Source organism: Mustelus asterias, unplaced genomic scaffold (genome assembly GCF_964213995.1).
Source record: "Mustelus asterias unplaced genomic scaffold, sMusAst1.hap1.1 HAP1_SCAFFOLD_410, whole genome shotgun sequence".
In the NCBI taxonomy this organism is placed as follows: Eukaryota; Metazoa; Chordata; class Chondrichthyes; order Carcharhiniformes; family Triakidae; genus Mustelus; species Mustelus asterias.
This window is the reverse complement of record NW_027590365.1, coordinates 92,949-118,581: the sequence shown is the minus strand read 5'-3', so window position 1 is coordinate 118,581 and position 25,633 is coordinate 92,949. Positions and strand designations below refer to the sequence as shown.

At 47.0% G+C, this 25,633-nt stretch overlaps 1 protein-coding gene across 1 annotated transcript; it reads right to left on the bottom strand.

Annotated features, from left to right (window-relative positions):
* Positions 1-25,401, bottom strand: LOC144486601 (uncharacterized). Its single transcript, XM_078204649.1, is given in 7 exon segments — positions 1-837; positions 7,601-7,723; positions 13,023-13,294; positions 13,297-13,600; positions 19,409-19,735; positions 19,806-20,237; positions 25,261-25,401. Coding segments are annotated over 7 exon segments (2,436 nt in total).
* Positions 25,402-25,633: the final 232 nt, after the last annotated feature.

Below are 25,633 nucleotides of genomic sequence, written 5' to 3'. Positions count from 1 at the left end.
TCACTCGTGAACTTGTTGGTGTCTCAGCAGCCGGGATGAAACTGTGAATCCCTTCCCACACTGAGAGCAGGTGAACGGCCTCTCCCCAGTGTGAACTCGCTGGTGTGTCCGCAGGTCGGATGACTGAGTGAATCCCTTCCCACACTGAGAGCAGGTGAATGGTTTCTCCCCAGTGTGAACTCGCTGGTGTCTCTGCAGGTCGGCTGACTGAGTGAATCCCTTCCCACACTGAGGGCAGGTGAACGGCCTCTCCCTGGTGTGAATTTGCTGGTGTCTCTGCAGGTCGGCTGACCGAGTGAATCCCTTCCCACACTGAGAGCAGGTGAATGGCCTCTCCCTGGTGTGAATTCGCTGGTGTGTCCGCAGATGCGACGACTGAGTGAATCCCTTCCCACACTGAGAGCAGGTGAATGGCCTCTCTCCAGTGTGAACTCGCTGGTGTGACTGCAGGTTGGATGACTGAGTGAGTTCTTGCCCACACTGAGAGCAGGTGAATGGCCTCTCCCCGGTGTGAACTCGCTGGTGTGTCTGCAGGTGGGATGACCGAGTGAATCCCTTCCCACACTGAGAGCAGGTGAATGGTTTCTCTCCAGTGTGAACTCGCTGGTGTGTCCGCAGGTTGGATAACTGAGTGAATCCCTCCCCACACTGAGAGCAGGTGAATGGCCTCTCCCCAGTGTGAACTCGCTGGTGCATCCGTAGGCTGGATAAATAATTAAATCCCTTCTTACACTGAGAGCAGATGAATGGCTTCTCCCCAGTATGGCTGCGCCGATGAATTTCCAGCTTAGATGGGGCTCCGTATCCCTTCCCACAGTCCCCACATTTCCATGGTTTCTCCATGGTGCAGGTGATCTTGCCTCAGTTGAAGCCTCGTCCACACACAGAACACAAGTACAGTCTCTCCCAGCTGCGAATGGTGTGATATTTATTCAGGCTGTGTAACTGGTTAAAGCTCTTTAGTCAGTGCACTGGAACGCTGTTGGTGCTTTTCCAGTCACACTGATGTTTGAAATCTTTTCAAATCAACAGACCGGACAACCATTTCTCCTTCTAGATTCAAAGGCCGATGATATTCAGCTCCCAAGGAATATGATTCTGTTAGGTCTCGATGTGACTTTTGAGATTTCTGCCTGTGATTCCTCTTTCAACATCCTGTAAAACGAGTTTACAAAAGTCATCAGTGTCAGAACAGAAATTCAGAACAGACAATTCCAGTTTCTATGGAGCATTCTTTCCTCTCTCATTCCCCAAAAGCCGTGAATCTCCACCCCACTCACTCTCCCTCCATTCTCACTCTGCTGTATCTAATATTCACCCTCCCAATTCTCCTGAAGGTGCTGATTGAGGCTGATTGACAGATCCATGCTCACTGCTTCCACTCCAGCACATAGAAATCAAAAGAAATAGAAGCAACAGTTGGCTATTCAGCCCACCGAATTGCCACAACCATTCAGTGAGAATTGGCCGATCTACCTCAGCACCATTTCCCATGCTCTCCCCCAGATCACTCAATGTCTTCAATATCTCAAAACTTATCAATCTCCGGCTTGAAATTTCTCGATGACTGAGGCTCCACAGTCCTCTGGGGTGCATAATTCCAAAACGTCACCACATACTTGAGTGAGGAAATCCCTCCTCATCTTAACTTTCTCTCCATTTCCCTACCTGTTTCCCATAACGCTTGACACCTTTATCAATCAAAAATCAGTGTAACTCACCCTGGAATATATTCAATGGCCCTCAACCTCCACTGATCCCTGTGGAGAAGAAATCCAAAAACGAATGACTCTAATAGGCAAGAGATGAATGACTGGAAATATCTAAGGTAGCGACAGTACAATATTAATCTGTCTGAAGCTCAATCTTCATTCAGAGAGAGAGGAGCAGCAGCTTTGCTGGGCAACAATGGAGGTAGCTCCATGCGGCCATGCACACAAGTCCCAGACTCTGATTGGCTGGAGGACCAGCGCCCATCTGGTCCTCCACGCGTTGCCATTGGTCAATCTGCCGCATGTGGAAAATGAGGGGGCGGAACCCGAGCCCACGTGGGGGTGGGCGGGGCTTTGACCTCCAGCCGCGCTGAGCTGGTGTCCAATCCGCAGTGTGCTGCTTCTGTAACCAGTGATATTGCTGCCAATGGGACAGTGTGTGCTGGGAACGCCCCTCTGAGTCATTGTGACGGCACAATGGAGCCCTGCCTGAATCAGCCAATAGCAATCACTCTGCTCCGCGGTGACGTCTCCGGGTTCAGGCGCGCGGACCCGGGAGCCCCGCCCCCACCCATTGTTCCCCCAGTCTGTACATTCCACACATTGTTAGTCCAGTCAGATAGACATATATCTGTCTGGCCGCCTGCATGGGGATTTCCAGCTCTCTGTGTCCAGGACAGGAGTAAGAAGTCTCACAACACCAGGTTAAAGTCCAACAGGTTTATTTGGTAGCAAATACCACTCGCTTTCGGAGCGCTGCCCCATCATCAGGTGGAGTGGAGAAATACTCACAAACAGGGCATACAGAGACACAAACTCAATTTACAGAACAATGATTGGAATGCAGTCTTTACAGATAATCAAGTCTTAAAGGTACAAACAATGTGAATGGAGGGAGCATTAAGCACAGGTTAAAGAGATGTGACCAAGGAGGTGGATGGGGGCAAGGCAGTGGACGTGGTATATATGGATTTTAGTAAGGCGTTTGATAAGGTTCACCATGGTAGGCTTCTGCAGAAAATGCAGATGTATGGGATTGGGGGTGATCTAGGAAATTGGATCAGGAATTGGCTAGCGGATAGGAAACAGAGGGTGGTGGTTGATAGTAAATATTCATCATGGAGTGCGGTTACAAGTGGTGTACCTCAGGGATCTGTTTTGGGGCCACTGCTGTTTGTAATATTTATTAATGATCTGGATGAGGGTATAGTTGGGTGGATTAGCAAATTTGCTGATGACACCAAAGTCGGTGGTGTGGTAGACAGTGGGGAAGGGTGTCGTAGTTTGCAGGAAGACTTAGACAGGTTGCAAAGTTGGGCCGAGAGGTGGCGGATGGAGTTTAATGCGGAGAAGTGTGAGGTAATTCACTTTGGTAGGAATAACAGATGTGTTGAGTATAGGGCTAACGGGAGGACTTTGAATAGTGTGGAGGAGCAGAGGGATCTAGGTGTATGTGTGCATAGATCCCTGAAAGTTGGGAATCAAGTAGATAAGGTTGTTAAGAAGGCATATGGTGTCTTGGCGTTTATTGGTAGGGGGATTGAATTTAGGAGTCGTAGCGTTATGTTGCAACTGTACACAACTCTGGTGCGGCCGCACTTGGAGTACTGTGTGCAGTTCTGGTCCCCACATTACAGGAAGGATGTGGAGGCTTTGGAGAGGGTGCAGAGGAGGTTTACCAGGATGTTGCCTGGTATGGAGGGGAGATCCTATGAGGAGAGGCTGAGGGATTTGGGATTGTTTTCGCTGGAAAGGCGGCGGCTAAGAGGGGATCTTATTGAAACATATAAGATGATTAGAGGTTTAGATAGGGTGGATAGTGATAGCCTTTTTCCTCTGATGGAGAAATCCAGCACGAGGGGGCATGGCTTTAAATTGAGGGGGGGTAGTTATAGAACCGATGTCAGGGGTAGGTTCTTTACCCAGAGGGTGGTGAGGGATTGGAATGCCCTGCCAGCATCAGTAGTAAATGCGCCTAGTTTGGGGGCGTTTAAGAGATCCGTAGATAGGTTCATGGACGAAAAGAAATTGGTTTAGGTTGGAGGGTCACAGTTTTTTTTTAACTGGTCGGTGCAACATCGTGGGCCGAAGGGCCTGTTCTGCGCTGTAATGTTCTATGTTCTATGTTCTATGTGTATTGTCTCCAGACAGGACAGCCAGTGAGATTCTGCAAGTCCAGACAAGCTGTGGGGGTTACAGATAGTGTGACATGAACCCAAGATCCCGGTTGAGGCTGTCCTCATATGTGCGGAACTTGGCTATCAGTTTCTGCTCATCCAGGACAGGAAGCAGTGAGCATGGATCTGTCTATAGAACGGGGTCAGGGTTTGCTCTGCAGAGAGCCAGCATTGAATCAGTAGCCCGAATGGCCCCATTCCAAGCCCTGATGTCTGGCTGATCTAAAGAGAGAAATTTCAGCTGCTCCAGTCTCTCCAACTAACTGAATTGCCTCATCCTAGAATCGTACAGTGCAGAAAAGGCCCTTCAGCCCATCGAGTCTGCACTGACATGCAAGAAATGCCTGACTTCCCACCTAATCCCATTTACCAGCACCTGGCCCATAGCCTTAACTGTTCTGACTTGCTGTGGTAAACCACCGTTAGCTTATTACCTGTATATGTGACATGCCTGGACACATCCCTGCCGGCCCTACCTGAGACTCCTCCCCCCCCGGTCCAGGTATAAAGGCGACTGCTCCCCACCCCCCTGCCTCAGTCTCTGGACGGACCAGTTCATCGGCATGAGTGTGCTCCAAGTCTTTTGCTATTAAAAGCCTATTTGTTCTTGCATACAAACTAGTCTTTGCTCGATTGATGGTGCATCAATTTTATTAGCAAAAGTTTTGGGATGGAGCCGATACTAAAACCCGACAAACTCGAACTGGACCCTCAAGCTGTCAGAGCCTCTAACAGCTTCGATCACTGGCTGCGCTGTTTCAAAACTTTCCTCACCTCCTCCTCCGTCGTCCGGACCGACACCGACAAGCTACACGTGCTCCACGCCTGGGTAAGCGATCAAGTATTCTCGATGATTAGAGACGCTGAAACTTACAAGGATGCGATTGAACTTTTAAAAGGCCAGTACAACAAACAGTCTAATGAAATCTACGCCAGACATCTTCTGGCTACTTGCAGACAACAGCCAGGAGAATCGGGTGATCAATTCCTGCGTGCGTTGCGAGCATTGGCAGGGCCTGCAACTGCATGACCGTAACAGCCGCCCAAAACACTGAGGACTTAATCAGAGATGCCTATGTCACAGGTATCAGGTCAAACTATATCCGACAACGACTGCTGGAACAGGATGGGCTGCACCTACAAAAGATTGTGGCACTTGCCGACTCGTTAGAGGTGGCCTCCCGTAATCTCGAGGCCTACACCCCTGACCACGGGGGCGCATCGTGGACACTGCGGCCGCCGCCACCTCTGTACTCGGGAGGGCCGTAGGCCTATGCCACGCCACGTCCCACCAATGACCCAACCGCTGCGGCAGTCTCCGAAGGCCCGAAGTGCTACTTCTGTGGCCTGGGGAAGCACCCCGACAATGCCGCCCGGCGAAGGATGCAATCTGCTCCGGGTGTGGAAAGAAGGGCCATTACGTGAAGGTATGCAGAGCAAAATCGACCTCCAAGCCCAGTAGCGCCACGTGTGACCCGAGGGGGCCACCATCTTGGGCGCCAGTAGCCGTGTGTGAGCCGTGCGGGCCGCCATCTTGGATGCCATCAGCCGCATGTGGGCCGTGCGGGCCGCCATCTTGGATGCCATCGACCGCGTGTAGGCCGCCATCTTGGACGTCATCAGCCGCGTGCGACTACTCGCAAAATCCAACGGTGGCTTCGATTACGCTGGACCAATCCTGGCCTCACCAACTCGCCAGGTCCATGATGGACATCGAGGTAAACGGTCACATTACAAACTGTTTGTTTGACTGTCGGAGTACGGAGAGCTTTATTCACCCTAACACAGTGAGTCACTGTGCCCTTTCAGTTCTGCCAGTGAAGCAAACGATCTCCATGGCTTCAAAGTCCCACTCGGTGGATGTCCTTGGGTACTGCGTGGCGACCCTGACTGTAGGGGGCACAGTGTACAAAAATTTCAGGCTCCTCGTGCTGCCACAACTCTGCGCTGCCGTACTCCTGGGGCTAGATTTCCTGAGTCACCTTAAGAGCGTCACCATGGAGTATAATGGGCCTTTCCCCCCGCTCTCCGTTTGCAATCAGCAGTTCTTAGATCGCCCACCGCGCACCACCTGCAGCCTCTTGACCCTTAAAGTCGCCCCTCCCTCACTGTTTGAAAATCTCACCCCCGATTGCAAGCCCATCGCCACCAAGAACAGACGGTACAGTGCTGGAGACAGAGCTTTCATCAGTTCCGAAGTGCAACGGCTCCTAGGGGAGGGGATCATTGAGGCCAGTACCAGCCCCTGGAGAGCCCAAGTAGTAGTTGTTAAAACTGGAGAGAAACATCGAATGGTCATTGACTATAGTCAGACTATCCAAAGATGTGCGGGTTAGGTTGATTGGCCAGGTTAAAAAAATTGCCCCTTAGAGTCCTGGGATGCGTAGGTTAGAGGGATTAGCGGGTAAAATATGTGGGGGTAGGGCCTGGGTGGAATTGTGGTTGGTGCAGACTCGATGGGCCGAATGGCCTCCTTCTGCACTGTCGGGTTTCTATGATTTCTATGATTAACCGATACAGGCAGCTGGACGCGTACCCCCTTCCCCGCATATCTGACATGGTTAATCAAATTGCGCAATATCGGGTGTTCTCCACCATTGATGTTTTGTGTCTTAGGCTGCACTCCAGGGGAAGACTTTGGGGAATGAGAGAGAAAAGAATGTTCCATAGAAACTAGAACCTGTCTGTTCTGAATTTCTATCCTGTACTGACACTGATGACTTTTGTAAATTCCTTTTGCAGGATATCAGAAGGTGAAGATTTAAAGACGAATATCAAACCAAACTTCACATCAAAATCTAACATAGTCACTCAGTTCATTGGGACCTGAATATCATTGACCTTTGAGTCTAGAATGGAAATGTTTCTCTGCTCTGTCTGCTTCAGGAGATTTTAAACATCAGTGTGACTGGAAAAGCACCGAGACACACACACACTGAAACATGCACACACCTGAGTGACTGTGGAAAGAACTTTAACCAGTTAAACAGCCTGAAAATACATTGCAGCAGAGAGACCGCACCCATGTTATGTTGTAACTGAACTGATTGTCAAACCTGGAGAGTCACAGGGACACCCGCACCATGGAGAAATTGTGTAAATGTGGGGACTGTGGGAAAAGATTCAGGTTCCCATCTGCACTGGAAACTCATCGGCGCAGTCACACTGGGGAGAGAACATTCACCTGCTGTGTGTGTGGGAAGGGATTCACTCAGTTATCCCATTTACAATTACACCAGGCAGTTCACACTGGGGAGAGGCCATTCACCTGCTCTGTGTGTGGGAAGGGATTCACTCAGTTGCCCAACCTGTTGAGCCACAAGGTCACTCACACCCAAGACAGACCCTTTCAATGCTCTGACTGTGGGAGTGGCTTCAAAAGCTCTCGGGAACTGATGGTCCACCAACCCATTCACACTGACGAGAGACCGTTTAGCTGCTCTCACTGCTCAAAGAGGTTTAGGAGGTCATCCACACGGCGGAGACACCAGCGAGTTCACACCGGGGAGAGACCGTTCACCTGCTCTGTGTGTGGGAAGGGATTCAATCGGTCATCCAACCTGCAGAGACACCAGCAAGTTCACAAGTGATTACAGGGGTTGGATTCTTTCTCTCTCAATCTTTCTCTTTCCCCTCCCTTCTCCCCCCCCCCCCCCCCCGCCACAGGATGGATGAATCTCTGACTCCCTTCCCACACTGTGAGCAGGTGACTAGCCTCTCCTCAGCGTGAATTCACTGGTGTCTCAGCAGATTCGATGAATGATTGAATCCCTTCCCACAAGTGCAGCATATGAACGGTCTCTCCCCGGTGTGACTGCGTCGATGAGATTCCACCTCAGATGGGGCTCTGAATCCCTTCCCACAGTCTCCACATTTCCATGGTTTCTCCATGGTGTCTGAGTCCTTGTGTCTTTCCACAATCAGTGCGCTGGAACACTCTGATACGGGTGTGTGAATCTCAGTGCTTTTCCAGTCACACTGATGTTAAAAAGGCTGATGATTTTCACGTCCTTATGAATCAAGTGACTCTTTTGAGATTTCCATTTTCCAAACCTCTCCTTCCAATATCCACTGAAAGGAGTTTACAAAAATCATCACTGTCAGCACATGATAGAAATTCAAAACAGACAATTGTAGTTTCTATGGAACATTCTTTAAATCTCCACCCACGCCCCTCACACATACACACTCTCTCCCTCTCATTCCATTTAGCATTCTGCAGCACGGTGGCACAGTGGTTAGCACTGCTGCCTCACAGTGCCAGGGACCCGGGTTCGATTTCCGGCTTGGGTCACTGTCTGTGTGGAGTTTGCACGTTCTCCCCGTGTCTGCGTGGGTTTCCTCCCACATTCTGAAAGACGTGTTGATTAGGTGCATTGACCCGAACAGGTGCGGGAGTGTGACGACTAGGGGAATTTCACAGTAACTTCATTGCAGTGTTAATATAAACCTTACTTGTGACTAATAAATAAACTTTAAACTTTAATATACACTACCCAATTCTCCTGAAGGTGCTAATTAATGCTGATCGACACTCACCATTTCATGTTCCTGACAGATCGTAAGAAATAGTTAGAACTTCAGCCCACCAAGCTGTTCAATTGAATTTTTAAAATTCATTTATGGGACATGGATGTTGCTGGCTGGCCAGCATTTATTACCCATCCCTAGTTGCCCTTGGAGGGCAGTTGAAAGTCAACCACATTGTTCTGGCTTTGGAGTCACCTGTCGGCCAGACCAGTTAAGGATGGCAGATTTCATTCCCTAAAGGACATTTGTGAACCAGATAGGTTTTTCCGACAATTGACAAGGGTTTCATGGTCATCAGTAATTTCTTAATTCCAGATATTTTTAATTGAATTCAAATTCCACCAGCTGTTGTGGGGTGGGATTGTCGGTGCAGACTCGATGGGCTGAATGGCCTCCTTCTGTACTGTAGGATTTCTATGATTCTATGACAGGATTCAAACCCGGGTCCCCAGAACATTCGCTGAGTTTCTGAATGAATAGTCCAGCAATAATACCACAAGGCCATCGTCTCCCCATCAAGATCATGGCTGATCTGATTGTGATCTGAACTCCACTTTTCTTCCTGTCACCCTTGACTCCCTTTTCAATCAAAAATCTCTGTATTTTGAGTATATTTAATGATGCAGCTTCCACTGCTCTCTGGGGAAGAGAATTGCAAAGACTAACGGCCCTCTGAGGGAAGACATTTCTCCTCCTCACCATCAGAAATGGGGGACCCTTTATTTTGACAATCTGCCGACTAATTCTAGAATCCCCAACATTGGAAACATCCTCTCTTCATCTACACTAATCACTACCTCACAATCTGATGTCAATACTATGATCACCTCTAAACTCCAGTCAGTACAGGCCCAAACTTATCTCACAAAACAACGCCTTCATCCCAGGTATTAGCCTGCAGATCCTTCTCTGAACCGACAATGACAGAGAGGTGATCAGGGAGGGCAGAGGTGAAACAAAGCAATGGATGGACATGGATTCAGATCCACAGTAACGGAGTCACACCAGCCCCAGAGACGTGGAACCAGAGTACAGATAACAGAGCACAGCAGGAAAATTCAAAATTATAGGTAAATGTTCAACAATACTCACCTCTGAAACAATTTCAGTGTTTTCTAATTTGAAACCTGCGGCTGGAAAGATGTCAGAAGCACTGGAATCAGAGAAGAATTGCAATCTTCAAATATTCTAACTCCCTGCAAAAGGAGATTACAAGAGTCATGTGTTAATTGTGGCTTGAAATTAAGAGATACACATTTTTGGGGGGTTTGAGATTGCTTGAAAATCCTCTTCTTCGAACCAAGGAGATTCCAAAATCACAGAATTTCTGCAGTGCAGAAGGAGACCTTTTAGGCCATTGAGTCTGCACCAAGTTTCTAACAGCACCTTTACTCAGACCCTATCCCTGTAACCTGATGTACGTACATCACTAATCCTCCCCTTTCCTTCCCCCTCATCTTGGGACACAAAGGGACAATTTAGCACTATCGATCAACCTAACCTGCACATCTTTGGAATGTGGGAGGAAACCAGAGCACCCGGAGGAAACCCACATGGACAGAGGGAGAATGTGCAAACTCCATACAGACAATCACCCGAGGCTGGAATTGAACCGGGTCTCTGGCGCTATGAGACAGAAGTGCTAACCACTGTGTCACCTCCAACAGTCATTTGTCAGTCCTGAATATAAATCCATAACATTCTCCCCTCCTGTTTTCTAGCATAAGATTACTTAAGATGGAATATACTTACATTGGAAGCAATTCAGACAATGTTCACTCGCTGATTTTGGGCATGAAGGGGTCTGTTTTATGAGGAAAGGTTAGGCAGGGTGCATCTATGCTCATTGGATTTTAAATAAATGAGATGTGATCTTACTGAAACATATGAGATTCTGAAGGTGCTTGACAGAGTCAACGCTGAAAGGGTTTACCCCTCAACAGGGAATCTGGAACTGCGAGAACAATTTAAAAATAAGTTTCTAAGACAGAGATGAGGAGAAATTGCTTCTCTCAGAAGTTCAGTAAGCTGTGAAACTCTCTCCCTCATTGAACAGTAGAGGCCGGCTCATTGAGTATATTCAAAGGTGTGTTATATACCATTTTACCGACCAGGGAGTGATGAGATAGAGAGGTTGGGGCTGGAGGAAAATTGAGTTAAGTCATGTGTTTACTGAATGGCGGAGCAGCCTCGATGGGTCTAGATGCCCCCTCCTGCTCCTAATTTTGATCATGTTTTTATTCTGTTATTCCAATGGCCGCACATTCCCCCTGCAGCACCTTCCCCCGGGAAAGGCAGCATCCATGAACCCGGCCTGTCAGTCAATGACTCAAACATTGTCTCTCCTGGTCACCCAAATCCTGAAGCTCCGCCCACTGGCCGCGCATGCGCTCTGCTCCCCGCTAAACAAAAATGGCGGCTACGGCACTGGGCCTGATCCTCGGATAAAATCCCCGGAGCTGCAAACCCGGGACCAGAAGGCTCTAATTCAGGCCTTGCGGCCTGCAGCAGATGTTTGTGAAGCCTCTGCTCCCTGCCCACCCCGGCTCCCGGTTCCATTCCTCCCTCCGCCCCACCGATTCTCACCCCTTGAAATAAGCGTCCCCAGCACTCGCAGGGCTCCGAGCAAAGTGGCACTGCGCATGCCCCAGATACAGCGCTGCGCCTGCGCACTGGGCTCCTGTGGAGTGAATAGGGCACTTTCACACCCGCAGTGAATGCTGGGTAATAACCGCCATTGAAACCTCAAACAGTTAATTCAAAATAACATTGTTAGCATTTGAGGTAAATTAATGAATTATTGAGAATTGGTACATTGCTGTGCTCCATTTCTCAAAGTTCTGCTGCAGGACCATGTAATGTTTCAAAGCTTTTACACCGTTTCCCTCTCACTCCTCCCTTTATGGTGCTGATTCTGGCTGGGTTCAATCGCACAGTCACTGGTTCTTCTCTCTGTCCCTGATACTGAATATTCACTCTCTTAGAGAATGATACAGCATAAATAGAAATCATTTGGCCCATTATGTCTCTGCTGGCTCTCTGGAAGATCTATCCAATTAATTCCACAGCCCAGCTGGTAGAGTCAGAACAATGCGAGAGGGTCGTGGGGATTCCAATCAGACCGAATCATTTTCTCATAAAAGTGAAATACTGTGGATGCTGGAATCTGAAAAACCCCCCAGAAAATGCTGGAAAATCTCAGCAGGTCTGATAGCATCTGTGGAGAGAGAATAGAGCCAATATTTCGAGTCTAGATGTCCCTTCATAAGAGCTCTTACGAAGTGTCATTCAGACTTGAAACGTTGGCTCTATTCTCTAATTATTTTATCAATATGTTTCTTCTTTTTAGTTTCCAAATGGCAGGTAAGAGACCTGTCCGGTCCCCACTTGAGCTCTGATTTTTCACTGACCATGCTTGGGTAGGATTATAACCATTAGAATCGACTCTCAGAGGTCTGCTTTTCAGTCCAGTGCTACTTGGAGTATACCGTCACCTCACCGACTATTGGGTCACAAGTCCCTCACAGTTCTCATCACAAATTTATGATAAAATAATTTAAACAATGCCTGAGAACGCTTCTTCACTTCTTAACCGACTACCTACCGTGGTTTGTTGATTGGTCAGACTCTCTTTTTACAAATTCGGGTATATCAGCTGCTGAACACCAGCCAGTGTTCTGGAATAAGTTTAATTCTAACTCATTCTGAGTAAATATTTTCACCACGTCCTCTATCGGGGCCCTGCTAAGCAGCTTTAATGGTCCGTGATTGCAGAAACTGAGCAGTCACAGGAATGTGGTCAAGATAGTCCAGTCCCATAATGCCTCACATTCAATCTGCAGTCCTTCAATTATAACAGAATATGTGGCTGTATGGATCTGCCTCAGCCATGGTCAACCCCAACACTGCTTTCTTGAACTACTACAATGCCTGAGGTGTAAGTACACCCACAGTGCTGTTAGGGAGGGTTTTCCAGCTACACATTCCAGACTGTCACCAGTTTGTTCTTTATTGTCAATGTCAGGCTGGGGTTCTCCATGGAGCAAAGGAGGTTGAGGGGGAGATTTGATATAGGTGGACAAAATTCTGACAGGTTGAGATAAGTTGGACAAAGAAAAGCTGTTCCCATTAGCTGACGGGACAAGGACGAGGGGGACACAGATTTATGGTTTTGGGTCAGAGATGCAGCGGGGGGGGGATGTGAGGAAGAATATTTTGATGCAGCGAATGGTAATGTTCTGGAACTCGCTGCCTACGAGCGTGGAGGAAGTGGAAACAACAAACTATTGCAAAGGAAATTCGATTGGCATTTAGGCGGTGCTTCAAATAGAAATGCTGACTGAACATGTCTTAACTTCCTAACACCCTGTCACTCTGTGATCCGTGTGAAATTTGAAACCAGGTATTCGCAACAAGACTCAGCCCACTGGAGGCAAAGTCATGAGACCGGCCAGTCCAGCAGAAAGAAACTCTCCGACCCTCCCCATTGACCAACTGTGAGAATGAACAAAATGCAGTCCTGGATGTAATTGAAAGCAGAAACAATGTCAGCAGAATCCAACCTCTGGAATCACTTGTGAATTGGTTGGTGTCTCAGCAGGGCGGATGAAGTTCTGAAACTCTTCCCACACTGAGAGCAGGTGAATGGTCTCTGCCCAGTGTGAACTCGCTGGTGTCTCCGCAGGGTGGATGACTGAGTGAACCCCTTTCCACACTGAGAGCAGGTGAACGGCCTCTCCCCAGTGTGAACTTGCTGATGTGTCTGCAGGTGGGATAATTGAGTGAATCCCTTTAGACACTGAGAGCAACTGAACAGCTTCTCCCCAGTGTGAACTCGTTGGTGTCTCCGCAGGGCGGAAGACTGAGTGAATCGTCCCCACACTGAGAGCAGGTGAACGGTCTCTCCCCAGTGTGAACTCGCTGGTGTTTTCGTAAGTGGGATGTCTGAGTGAATCTCTTCCCACACTGAGAGCAGGTGAACAGTCTCTCGCCAGAATGAACTTGCTGATGTGTCTGCAGGCTGGATAACCGAGTGAATCCCTCCCCACAGTGAGAGCAGGTGAAAGGCCTCTCCCCAGTGTGAACTTGCTGGTGTGTCCGCAGATTCGATAACTGACTGAATCCCTTGCCACAGACACAGCAAGTGAATGGTCTCTCCCCAGTGTGACTGCGCCGATGAGCTTCCAGCTGAGATGGGGATATGAATCCCTTCCCACAGTCCCCACATTTCCACGGTTTCTCCATGGTGCGGGTGTCCTTGTGACTCTCCAGGTTAAACAATCAGCTAAATCTCACACAGAACATGGGTACAGTCTCTCCCCGCTGTGAATGCTGCGATGTATTTTCAGACAATATAACTGGTTAAAGCTCTTACCACTCTCAGTGCACTGGAATGCTCTCAGTCGGGTGTATCAGTGCCTTGGTGCTTTTCCAGTCACACAAATGATTAAAGTTTTTGAAGCAGACAGAACAGGAAAATATTTCTCCTTCGAGAATCAAAGATCGATATATTCAGATCCCGATGAATTGAGTGAGGATGTCAGATATTGATGTGACATTAGGTTTGAGATTTCTGTCTGTAAATCCTCCCCTTCCAATATCCTGTAAAAGGAGTTTACAGAAGTGATCAGTGTCAGTACAGGATAGAAATTCAGAACAATTCTAGTTCCTCTGGAACATTCTTTCCTCTCTCATTCTCCAAAAGCTGTGAATCTCCATCCCACTCACTCTCCCTCCATTCTCACTCTGCTGTATCTAATATTCACCCTCCCAATTCTCCTGAAGGTGCTGATTGAGGCTGATTGACAGATCCATGCTCACTGCTTCCTGTTCTGGACACACACAGCTGGAAATCTCCATGCAGGCTGCAGCCTAACAGAAAAATGGCTACATTCCTCGACTAAAAATGTTTTAAATGGATTGTTTCAGTGAGTGAAGATACAGGGGGTTGTGACTGATGATGATATTGAACTTGCTGCCAACGTGGGTGATCATAGAGTTTTACAGCATGGAAAGAGGCCCTTCGGCCCATCGTGTTTGTGCTGGCCATCAAGGACTGTTCTATTCCAATCCCATTTTCCACTCTGTGTGCGTAACCTTGTACGCTATGGCATTTCAAAAGCTTAACTAAATTCTTCTTAAATGTTGTGAAGGTTCCCACCTCTACTACTCTTTCAGGCACTGAGTTCCAGATTCTCACCACCCTCTGGGTCAAAAGATTTCTCCTCACTTCTCCTATAAACCTCCTGCTCCTGAAATTAAATCCATGCCCCTGGTTATTGACCCCTCAACTAAAGAGAAAAGTTCCTTCCTGTCCCCCCTATCTGTGCCCCTCAAAATGTTATACACCTCAATCAGGTCCCCCTCACCCTTCCCTGCTCCAAGAAAAAGAATGCCAGCCTATCCAGCCTCTCCTCATAGCTGAAACACTCCAGCCCAGCCAACACCCTGGGGAATTTCCTCTGCACCTTCCCAAGTGCAATTACATCCTTCCTATAGTGTGGCGACCAGAACTGCACACAGTACTCCAGCTGTGGCCTATCCAGTGTTTTATACAGCTCCATCATAACCTCCCTGCCCTTATATTCAATGATGTGAAGATGCCGGCGTTGGACTGGGGTAAACACAGTAAGAGTTTTAACAACACCAGGTTAAAGTCCAACAGGTTTATTTGGTAGCAAATGCCATTAGCTTTCAGAGTGCTGCTCCTTCGTCAGATGGAGTGGATATCTGCTCTCAAACAGGGCATACAGAGGCACAAAATCAAATTACAGAATACTGATTAGAATGTGAATCTCTACAGCCATATATTCAATGCCTTGGTTAATAAAGGCAAGTATTCCATGTGACTTCTGAACCACCTTATGTAACTGTCCTAATGTCTTCAGAGATCTATGGACATGCACACCAAGGTCCCTCTGATCCTCTGTACTTCCTAGGATCTGACCATTCATTGTGCATTCCGTTACCTTGCTCGTCCTCCAAAAATTATCTAAACTTTTCAGGGTTGAATTCCACTTGCCACTGTTCTGCCCATCTAACTAAAGTTTTAAGGTTTATTTACTAGTGTCACAAGTAGGCTTACATTAACACTGCAGTGAAGTTACTGTGAAAATCCCTGAGTCTTTGTGCCCTGTTTGTGAACAGAACTCCCACTCACCTGATGAAGGAGCAGCACTCCAAAAGCAAGTGGCTTTTGCTGCCAAATAAACTTGTTGGACTTTAACCTGGTGTTGTGAGACTTCTTACCGTGTTTACCCCAGTCCAACGTCAGCATCTCCACATCATAACTGAAGCATAACATCCTCTTTCCTATGTTCAATTTCCCTCGTAATAAAGAATAGCATTCCATTTGTAAAAACATTGATTTATTTAAACGAAGATTTATAAGGTTCACTTGTTTACAATAACCTCCCTAATCATAAATCACACCAGGTTCCAGTGACTTAACCAAATGGCAAGAAAGAACACTTTAAATGGTGAATTCGGGAAGTTTATTAACGATTAAAAATGTAACAAGAGAGAAGGATAAAAAAAGCAAAGAATCTATTAACAGTAAAAGGAGAAAGCTTAACTTGAACAATTGAACAGACTTTTCTCCATCCTTCTCAGACCAGGACAAAAAGTGACCGCTCTGAAAACATGGATAACTTGTAAAATCAACAGCTTTCAACACCTCTCTGAAGGGCACAGTGGTTAGCACTGCCGCCTCACAGCGCCTGGGACCCGGCTTGGGTCACTGTCTGTGCAGAGTCGGCATATTCTCCCCCAGTCTGTGTGGATTTCTCCCACAGACCGAACGACTTGCTGGTTAGGTACATTGAGCATGCTAAATTCTCCCTCAGTTTACCCGAACAGGCGCCAGAGTGTGGTGACTGGGGGCTTTTCAGAGTAACTTCATTGCAGTGTGAATGTGTGACATGAATAAATAAACTTTAAAAAGCCTTAAACTTTTAAAAACTTCGCTCAAATTGGTTTCTTGAATCCCCTTTTTTATACTTTCAAAATGTAGAAAGCCCAGCTCAGCCAATTGTTGGGAATTAGCCAATTGGTCTATAACTTGTCAATAATGAAACTGGTTTGGTTTTTAGCTAGTTACACACATTGTCTGAATTTTAAGACAATTCTTTCTCTCAAACGATATCTCTTAGCTTGGGGTAGCCTGAGTGTCGACCAATAATTGGTTAACATCAGTCATTCAATGTTGAGACATCTTGAACAGGAGACGATTCATTCCCTCCAGTCAAGGTTAAGAAAGTTAACACTGCAATGAAGTTACTGTGAAAATCCCTTAGTTGCCGCACTCTGGCGTCTGATCGGTTACACTGATTGAGAATTTAACATGGCTAATGCACCTAACCAGCACGTCTTTCGGACTGTGGGAGGAAACTGGAGCACCCGGAGGAAACCCACGCAGACACGGGGAGAACGTGCTGACTCCACATAGTCACCCAAGCCGGGAATCGAGTCCAGGTCACTGGCACTGTGACGCAGCAGTGCTAACCATTGTGGCACCGTGCCACGCTAACAAGTCTTGTTATCTGTTTTTTTCTATTCTGTTGCTGCCAGAAGGTAACATTTTATAATTCCCACAGAATTTTAAACATTCTTTATATCTTTATAATTCTAAACGTTATAAACTTTTGTGTTCAAATTTACATTTCCAGCCTAACAACTGTATTAATGAATCATTTATTCTTCAATTGTCTCTCAATTCAGGCTGTCCATTTAACTAATCTCCTGCTTTACAATTGTGGGAACTTCATTCCACAAATAAGGTAGTCAAATGTGTTGTTAAAAGCAGGATGTTCTTTATATAAATAAATAACAAAGTTTAAAAATCATTGGCAAACAAAAGGAAACAGGAGCATTGGAACCAGCCTGGACTTGCAGACTGAAACCCCGCCTAAAGCCCGCATTTGCTCTGAAGGGAGAGAGGTTGAGAAGAACACTCTGGAACACTTCTCCTCTCCTTAAATTTCAATCCCCCATCAGGACAGAAATACAACAAAGTAATGTCTTTAACAATACGGAAGTCTGTCAGGAGCTTTGTGGTTTCATTGCGACCTGTACAATACCACTGGTAAATCTTGTAATGGTGTTTCTGGAATGGGAGGTGAAGAGGGAGTTTGAGAATCTGTACATGAACATTCCTCTTCCACTCCCACAGCAGAGTCAACTGGCAAAGGTGGACCCATTTCCTGGTGATCTGTGCTTCCAACCATTTTCAATGCACATTTACAACGACCCCTCAAAGGCCACATTTAGTCTGGACCATGGCCTATCAGGCCACTCCCAAGGATGAAGTGGGAATGTACCCAGTGTGTTGTGCCTGATTCAATCGACAAACAGTTTATTGAGTTACGCCAGCGAGGAGAAGCCACAGGGGCTGACCATGTGTAACTCCACCCAACACAGAATATCATCAATTCTTATCCAGTTACTCAGTCCATCCCGGCTGGACACAATCCAATCAGAATGGCGATAGATTACATACATTATACGTTCAATAAAATTAGTATCTGGGCATTATGGGGCTTTGTGATCATCTCATGGACAGGTGCCCCCATCATGATACTTTCCAGACCCCCCTTGGGGGGGTCTTTCTTGGGCTTTCTTTGTACATAGACTCCCTTAGTTAGAAATGGGGTGGATTAAAAGTTCTCAAATGGACGTCAGCACCCTTCCTTTGTTTTAATCTAATGACCACATGGTCTGGGAACATTTCTATTTAATAATCTCTCTTTTTAAACTCTTTTCTTCAGTATCCAATTCCAGAATTTTCCCTTTCTTTGTGTTACTTGTGTCAGGAATAAATCTTTGGACCTGACAGGAAGTTTAACCCAAGATCAATCCAACACAGGATTGGTCAGAATCATTTCACATGTGTCAAATTTTAAATAACCATTACAAATTAAAACTCTCATTCTCTCATGAGTGAGTTTTATCCGGATTAAAATTCCCACATGTTTAGTAAAATATCCTGGAATCCTGTCTCTGGCCAGTAAACATGGCTCCAGGTTCATAACTTCTGAACAAAAAAAGTTTTATTGATCACACTTCCTTTGTTAAAAATCTGTTTGATTTAAATCACAGACAGAAAACCTCAAAGCTTGAAGCATTCAACACACAAATATCATCCATACACAAACAGAGAAACTTAGCATGTGCTTTACAACAACAGTAACCAAAATTAATTACTTAATCATTCTTGTGATCCTGTTTGTAAACTTCCAAAAACTCAATGCCCCGGCCGATGAAGGCAAGCATGCCGTATGCCTTCTTGATTATCTTCTCCACCTCATTGCCACTTTCAATAACCTGTGCACCTGTACACCCAGATCCCTCTGCCTATGAATACTCTGAAGGGTTCTCCATTTACTGTATATTTCCCATCTGTATTAGACCTTCCAAAATGCATTACCTCACATTTGTCCAGATTAAACTTCATCTGCCATCTCTCCGCCCAAGTCTCCAACTGATCTATATCCTGCTGTATCCTTTGCCAGTCCCCATCGCTATCCGCAATTCCACCAACCTTTGTGTCATCCACAAACTTACCAATCAAACCAGTTACATTTTCCTCCAAATCATTTATATATATTACAAACAGCAAAAGTCCCAGCACTGATCCCTGAGGAATGTCACTTGTCACAGCCCTCCATTCAGAAATGTACCTTTGCACTGCCAACCTCTGTTTTCTTCTGACTAAATATCTCTAAACGTCCTAACACACTGTCACTCTGTGATCCTTGTGACATTTGAAATCAGGTATTCGCAAAAAGACACAAATAGCATCAGCCCACTGGAGGCTGAGACCAGCCAGTCCAGCACAAAGAAACCCTCTGACCCTTCCCATTGACCAACTGTGAGAATGAACAAAATGCAGTCCTGGATGCAACTGACAGCAGAAACAATAACAGCAGAATCCAACCACTGTCATCACTCGTGAACTTGTTGATGTCTCAGCAGCCGGGATGAAACGCTGAAACCCTTCCCACACACAGAGCAGGTGAATGGCCTCTCCCCAGTGTGAATGCGTTGGTGTCTCCGCAGGTCGGATGACCGAGTGAATCCCTTTCCACACTGAGAGCAGGTGAATGGTTTCTCTACAGTGTGAATTCGCTGGTGTGTCTGCAAGTTGGATAACTGAGTGAATCCCTTCTCACACTGAGAGCAGGTGAACGGCCTCTCCCCAGTGTGAACTCGCTGGTGTGTCAGCAGGCTGGATAACTGAGGGAATCCCTTCCCACACTGAGAGCAGGTGAATGGCCACTCCCCAGTGTGAACTCGCTGGTGTGTCAGCAGGCTGGATAACTGAGTGAATCCCTTCCCACACTGGGAGCAGGTGAATGGCCTCTCCCCGGTGTGCCCGCAGGTTGGATACCCGAGTGAATCCCTTCCCACACTGAGAGCAGGTGAATGGTCTCTCCCCAGTGTGAACTTGCTGGTGTGTCTGTAGGAGGGATAACCGAGGGAATCCCTTCCCACACTGAGAGCAGGTGAATGGTCTTTCCCCAGTGTGAACTTGCTGGTGTGTCTGCAGAAGGGATAACCGAGTGAATCCCTTCCCACACTGAGAGCAGGTGAATGACCTCTCTCCAGTGTGAACTCGCTGGTGTCTCTGCAGGTTGGATAACTGAGTGAACCCCTTCCCACAGTGAGAGCAGGTAAATGGTTTCTCCCCAGTATGAACTCGCTGGTGTCTCTGCAGGTCGGATAACTGAATGAATCCCTTCCCACATTGAGAGCAGGTGAATGGTCTCTCCCCAGTGTGAACTCGCTGGTGTGACTGCAGGTTGGATAACTGAATGAATCCCTTCCCACATTGAGAGCAGGTGAATGGTCTCTCCCCGGTGTGGATGCGCCGATGAGCTTCCAGCTCTGATGGGGCTCTGTATCCCTTTCCACAGTCCACACATTTCCATGGTTTCTCCATGGTGCAGGTGTCCTTGCCTCTCTCTTGGGTGGACAATTAGTTGAAACTTCGTCCACACACAGAACAAGATTACAGTCTCTACCCGCTGTGAATGGTGTGATATTTATTCAGACTGTGTAACTGGTTAAAGCTCTTTAGTCAGTGCATTGGAACACTCTCACTCAAGTGTGGCAGTGTGTCGATGCTTTTTCACTCACACTGACATTTCAAATCTTTTCAAATCGACAGACTGGACAATCATTTCTCCTTCTGGATTCAAAGTCCGATGATATTGAGGTCCCAAGGAATATGACTCTGTCAGATCGAGACGTGACGTTTGAGATTTCAGCCTGTGATTCCTTTTTCAATATCCTGTAAAATGAGTTTCCAAAAGTCATCAGTGTCAGTACAGGATAGAAATTCAGAACAGACAATTTCTATGGAACATTCTTTCCTCTCTCATTCCCCAAAAGCTGGAAATCTCCATCCCACACACTCTCTCCCCATTCTCAGCAGGTCTGGCAGCATCTGTATGGAGAGAAAAGAACTGATGTTTCAGAGCTTTGACAAAGGGTCATCGAGACAAGAAACATCAGCTCTTTTCTCTCCTTACAGATGCTGCCAGACCTGCTGAGATTTTCCAGCATTTTCTCTCTTGGTTTCAGATTCCAGCATCCGCAGTAATTTGCTTTTATAAGGCTGCAGATACCTCCTCCCAAGTAACATGCGTGTGCCCAAGACATCATCACTTGTTTCCCTTATTTCTTTAGCACCCATGGTGCTCTCCACAGTAAACACAGAGGAGAAGTATTCATTAAAAATCTCACCCATCTCCTGTGGCTCCACACACAGATGGCCATACTGATTTTTAAGGGGATCTATTCTCTCTCTGGCCACCCTTTTACTCTTAATATAGCTATAGAACATCTTGGAATTTTCTTTAATCTTACCTGCCAGATCCATATCATACCCTCATTTTGTCCTCCTGATTTCCCTCTTCAGTATTTTCTTATACTTTTTATAGTCAGAGTGATTCATTTGTCCCCGATTCCTAAACCCAATGTATGCTTCCTTCTTTTACCTGACCAGAGCCTCAATGTCCCTTGTCTGCCAGAGATCCCTAAATTTACCATTCTTTCCCTGCATCTTAACAGGAATATACTGCCCCTGGACTCTTGATATCACACTTTTAAAACCTCCCATTTGCCAGTCATTCCTTTCCCTTCAAACAAATTCACCTAATCGACATCTGCTAGATCCTGCCTAATGCCCACAAAAGTGGCCCTGCTCCAGTTTAGGGCCTTGACCTGTGGACCTGTCCTATCTTTTTCAAGAACTATTTTGAAACTATTGGTGCTCCCAATAGTGCTCCCTGACTGACACTTCAGTCACTTGCTCCACCTCATTTCTTAACTGTCTAATAGAAAGTGAGTCCAGGAATTGATAATGAAAAATAAGGAGCTAGGAGATGAATTGAACAAGTATTTTGCCTCGGTGTTCACAATAGAGGATACAGTTAAAACTCAGAAACAGCTGGAAATCAGAATTGCAATTAATTAATAATAATGAATAATAAAATACAGTGTAGGAGGAGGCCATTCAGCCCATCGAGCCTGCACCGACAACAATCCCATCCAGGCCCTATCCACATATTTACCTGTTAATTCCCCGATACCAAGTGGCAATTTATCATGGCCAATCTGTCTAACCGGCTCATCTTTGGACTGTGGAAGGAAACCGGAACACCCGGAGGAAACCCACACAGACACGGGGAGAATGTAGAAACTCTGCACAGACAGCGACCCGAGGCTGGAATTGAACCCGGGTCCCTGGCGCTGTTAGGCAGCTGCACTAACCACTGTGCCACCGGGCCACATGTCAGTGCCATCGCCCAACTCCAGCCCAGTCTCAGCTCATCTGGAACCCTCACCCATTCCATTGTGACATCACACCCTCACCCATTCCATTGTGACATCACACCCTCACCCATTCCATTGTGACGTCACACTCTCACCCATTCCATTGTGACGTCACACCCTCACCCATTCCATTGTGACGTCACACTCTCACCCATTCCATTGTGACGTCAGGGCTTCACTCTCCGATCACAATCCCTGCCGGCCTCCCACATGCAGCCTCAATGGCGGCAGTCAGCCCGGGTCTAACACTACAAGCTGCCGCTCCATTGGGTACAAAGGGGGGGACCGGGAAGTTAATTTCCGGGGTTTGGGTTTGAACAACATGTTTACAAAGTCTCTCCACCCACCCGCCACATTTATCATTCCCCGCGCGCCGCCCTCGACCTCGTATTGTTCTCGCTTCCGAGTTAAAACCGTCCGTCCGTCGCCATTACCCGCACTGCGCATGCTTCAGGTCCCGCCCCTCATTCACTCCGATTGGTTGGAGGACCAGCCGCTCCCGCTCGGTCCTCCAGTCCCGCCCCCTCTTCCTATTGGTCCGGAGCTGCCGTCAATCAGTCCCCGGGCATTGTGATGTGGAGCATGCGCAGTGTCATTGCTGGCCTTGGCGCTTGTTTGTCCCGGAGAAGCGGAGTCAGCGTTAGGCGGTGGCTGGGAGGATTTGGAAACACTTTGTGGATCCGCAAACCCTTCAGAATCATTGTCAGCTCCCTGGTTTGCAGCTGCGGGGCTTCTCCCTCCCGGGAACAGGCCCAGGTTAACGGCCCCATCCTGGCTCAGCCACTGGAGGATGGTTCACATCAGAGGATGGGGGAGGGGGACAATAAATAAGAGGTTACACTTTGGCCTCAAATCAATGAGGATTCTGATCTCTGGGAAGGAAGGAAACCCTGGGAGGTGCGCGGGGAGGATTCACAAACACCCGCTGGAGGCCCCAACACCACCAATAAGACCCATTGGTTTTATTGTCAGTCTGCAGACAGGAGCTGGAGAACTGAACCCAGTAAGAGTTTTAACAACACCAGGTTAAAGTCCAACAGGTTTATTTGGTAGCAAATACCATTAGCTTTCGGAGCGCTGCTCCTTCGTCAGATGGAGTGGAAATGTGCTCTCAAACAGGGCACAGAGACACAAAATCAAGTTACAGAATACTGATTAGAATGCGAATCCCTACAGCCAACCAGGTCTTAAAGATACAGACAATGTGGGTGGAAGGAGCATTAAGCACAGGTTAAAGAGATGTGGCTGTCCTGTCTGGAGACAATACACATCTCTACCCACAGACACATCATGTCTGTGCTAGCTTATTTTCAAACAGTTGTACAATTAGTCCTAATATCATTCCCCTTCATAAAAACATGCATTATTTCTCCTTTCAAATGATTGCTCAATTCTCTTTATGAAAAATCTGAGTTAACAAAAAACAACATCGGAAGAGTTGCAGAAGCCTCTGCAGTATTCATGGACATTTTAAAAATTAACAAAGTTTCTTTGACTCAATAACATGAAGAGTCAGGTGGGAATTCTCATACAGTTTTGGAAATAAAACTATTTGCAGTTATGCAGTCGATTTTGTACCTTTTCAAGGAACAAAAATCCTAGAGTGCAGAAGAAGGCCATTCAGCCCATCGAGTCTGGACCGACCACAATCCCACCCACGCCCTATCCCCATAACCCCATGCATTAACCCTAGCTAGTCCCCTTGACAATTTTTAGCATGGCCAATCCACTTAACCCGCATATCTTTGGACTGTGGGAGGAAACCAGAGCACCCAGAGGAAACCCACGCAGACACAGGGAGAACGTGCAAACTCCACACAGATCGTGACCCAAGCTGGGAATAGAACCCAGGTCCCTGGTGCTGTGAGACAGCAGTGCTAACAACTGTACCACCTCTCAATATTGGTCTTGGAAACAGGGCAGAATGTCAGTTCTGGAATGTAAGTGGTCAGTTATCCTATTCACAGCACAGCCACGCCAGAAAGAGACCATTCAGATATGTTATGTGTGCAAATGGATTTATTCAATTTCCCGTTCTGTTAACATATTTAAAAGTTCAAAGGATTTGATCAACCATGAGTTCATTCTTATTGTCAAGTCCGTGTGTGTGTGTGTGTGTGTGGAGAGGTGGTGGATGGTAAATCATCAGTTCGTTACACCAGCTGACACTCCAAGGAGTTCATCTTCAGGTGTAGATGTTTGTTCTGCTATCAATTAAACTCAGATGTGGAGATGCCGGCGTTGGACTGGGATAAGCACCGTAAGAAGTCTCACAACACCAGGTTAAAGTCCAACAGGTTTATTTGCTACCAAATAAACCTGTTGGACTTTAACCTGGTGTTGTGAGACTTCTTACATTAATTAAACTCAGGACGGAGCTCGCTGCTATATTAGTTATTTTCATTTTCATCATAGAAATCATAGAAACCCCACAGTGCAGAAGGAGGCCATTCAGCTCATCGAGTCTGCACTGACCACAATCCCACCCAGGCCCTACCCCCACATATTTACCCACTAATCCATACAACCTACGCATCCCAGGATTCTAAGGGGCAATTTTTAACCTGGCCAATCAAGCTAACCTGCACATCTTTGGACTGTGGGAGGAAACCGGAGCACCCGGAGGAAACTCACGCAGACACGAGGAGAATGTGCAAACTCCACACAGACAGTGACCCGAGCCGGGAATCAAACCCGGGAGCTGTGAAGCAGCAGTGCTAACCACTGCACCATTTTATACCTTGGTGCTTTGGCTTCAGTCGTAATTGAATCACAAAACATGATTTTTTTTAATGCAACAACATACTTCAATGGTGGCTATCTTACCCAGCATTCACAGTGAATCAGAATATGACCCAGCCGCTCAATAGACTTTGCGCATGCGCAGTGGATGTTGCTGCCGCAGTAGCAGCAGGGTGGTTATACCGGCTCCGGGTTTCCAGGGAAACGGCTTATTCTGGAGGGTAATGGAGGCGGCGGGGTGGATGGGGAGGCTTCATAAGCACCCAGTGGAGACAGGAAAACCCGAATAATAACTGCTCGGTGTCGCGTTCGTACCATTCGGGGCCGCGACCGCAGATGCCTGATTTGGAGGCCCCGAGTTGACGGAGGCCATCTTTCTCGGGGCGATGGGCAATAGCGCGCATGCGCGGTGCGCCCTGTCAGCAGGAGGAGAGAATGTTGTGAATTTCTATCCTGGACTGACAGGGATGGACTTTGGAAACTCCTTTTACAGGGAGTTAGAAGGGGAGGATTTACACACAGAAAACTCAACCCAAGAGAAATGTTTCTCACTTAATTTCTATTCTTGACTGACAGTGATGATCTTTTTTTACAGGAAATTTGACGACAAAATTTGAAGGGAAACTCAAACCAGGC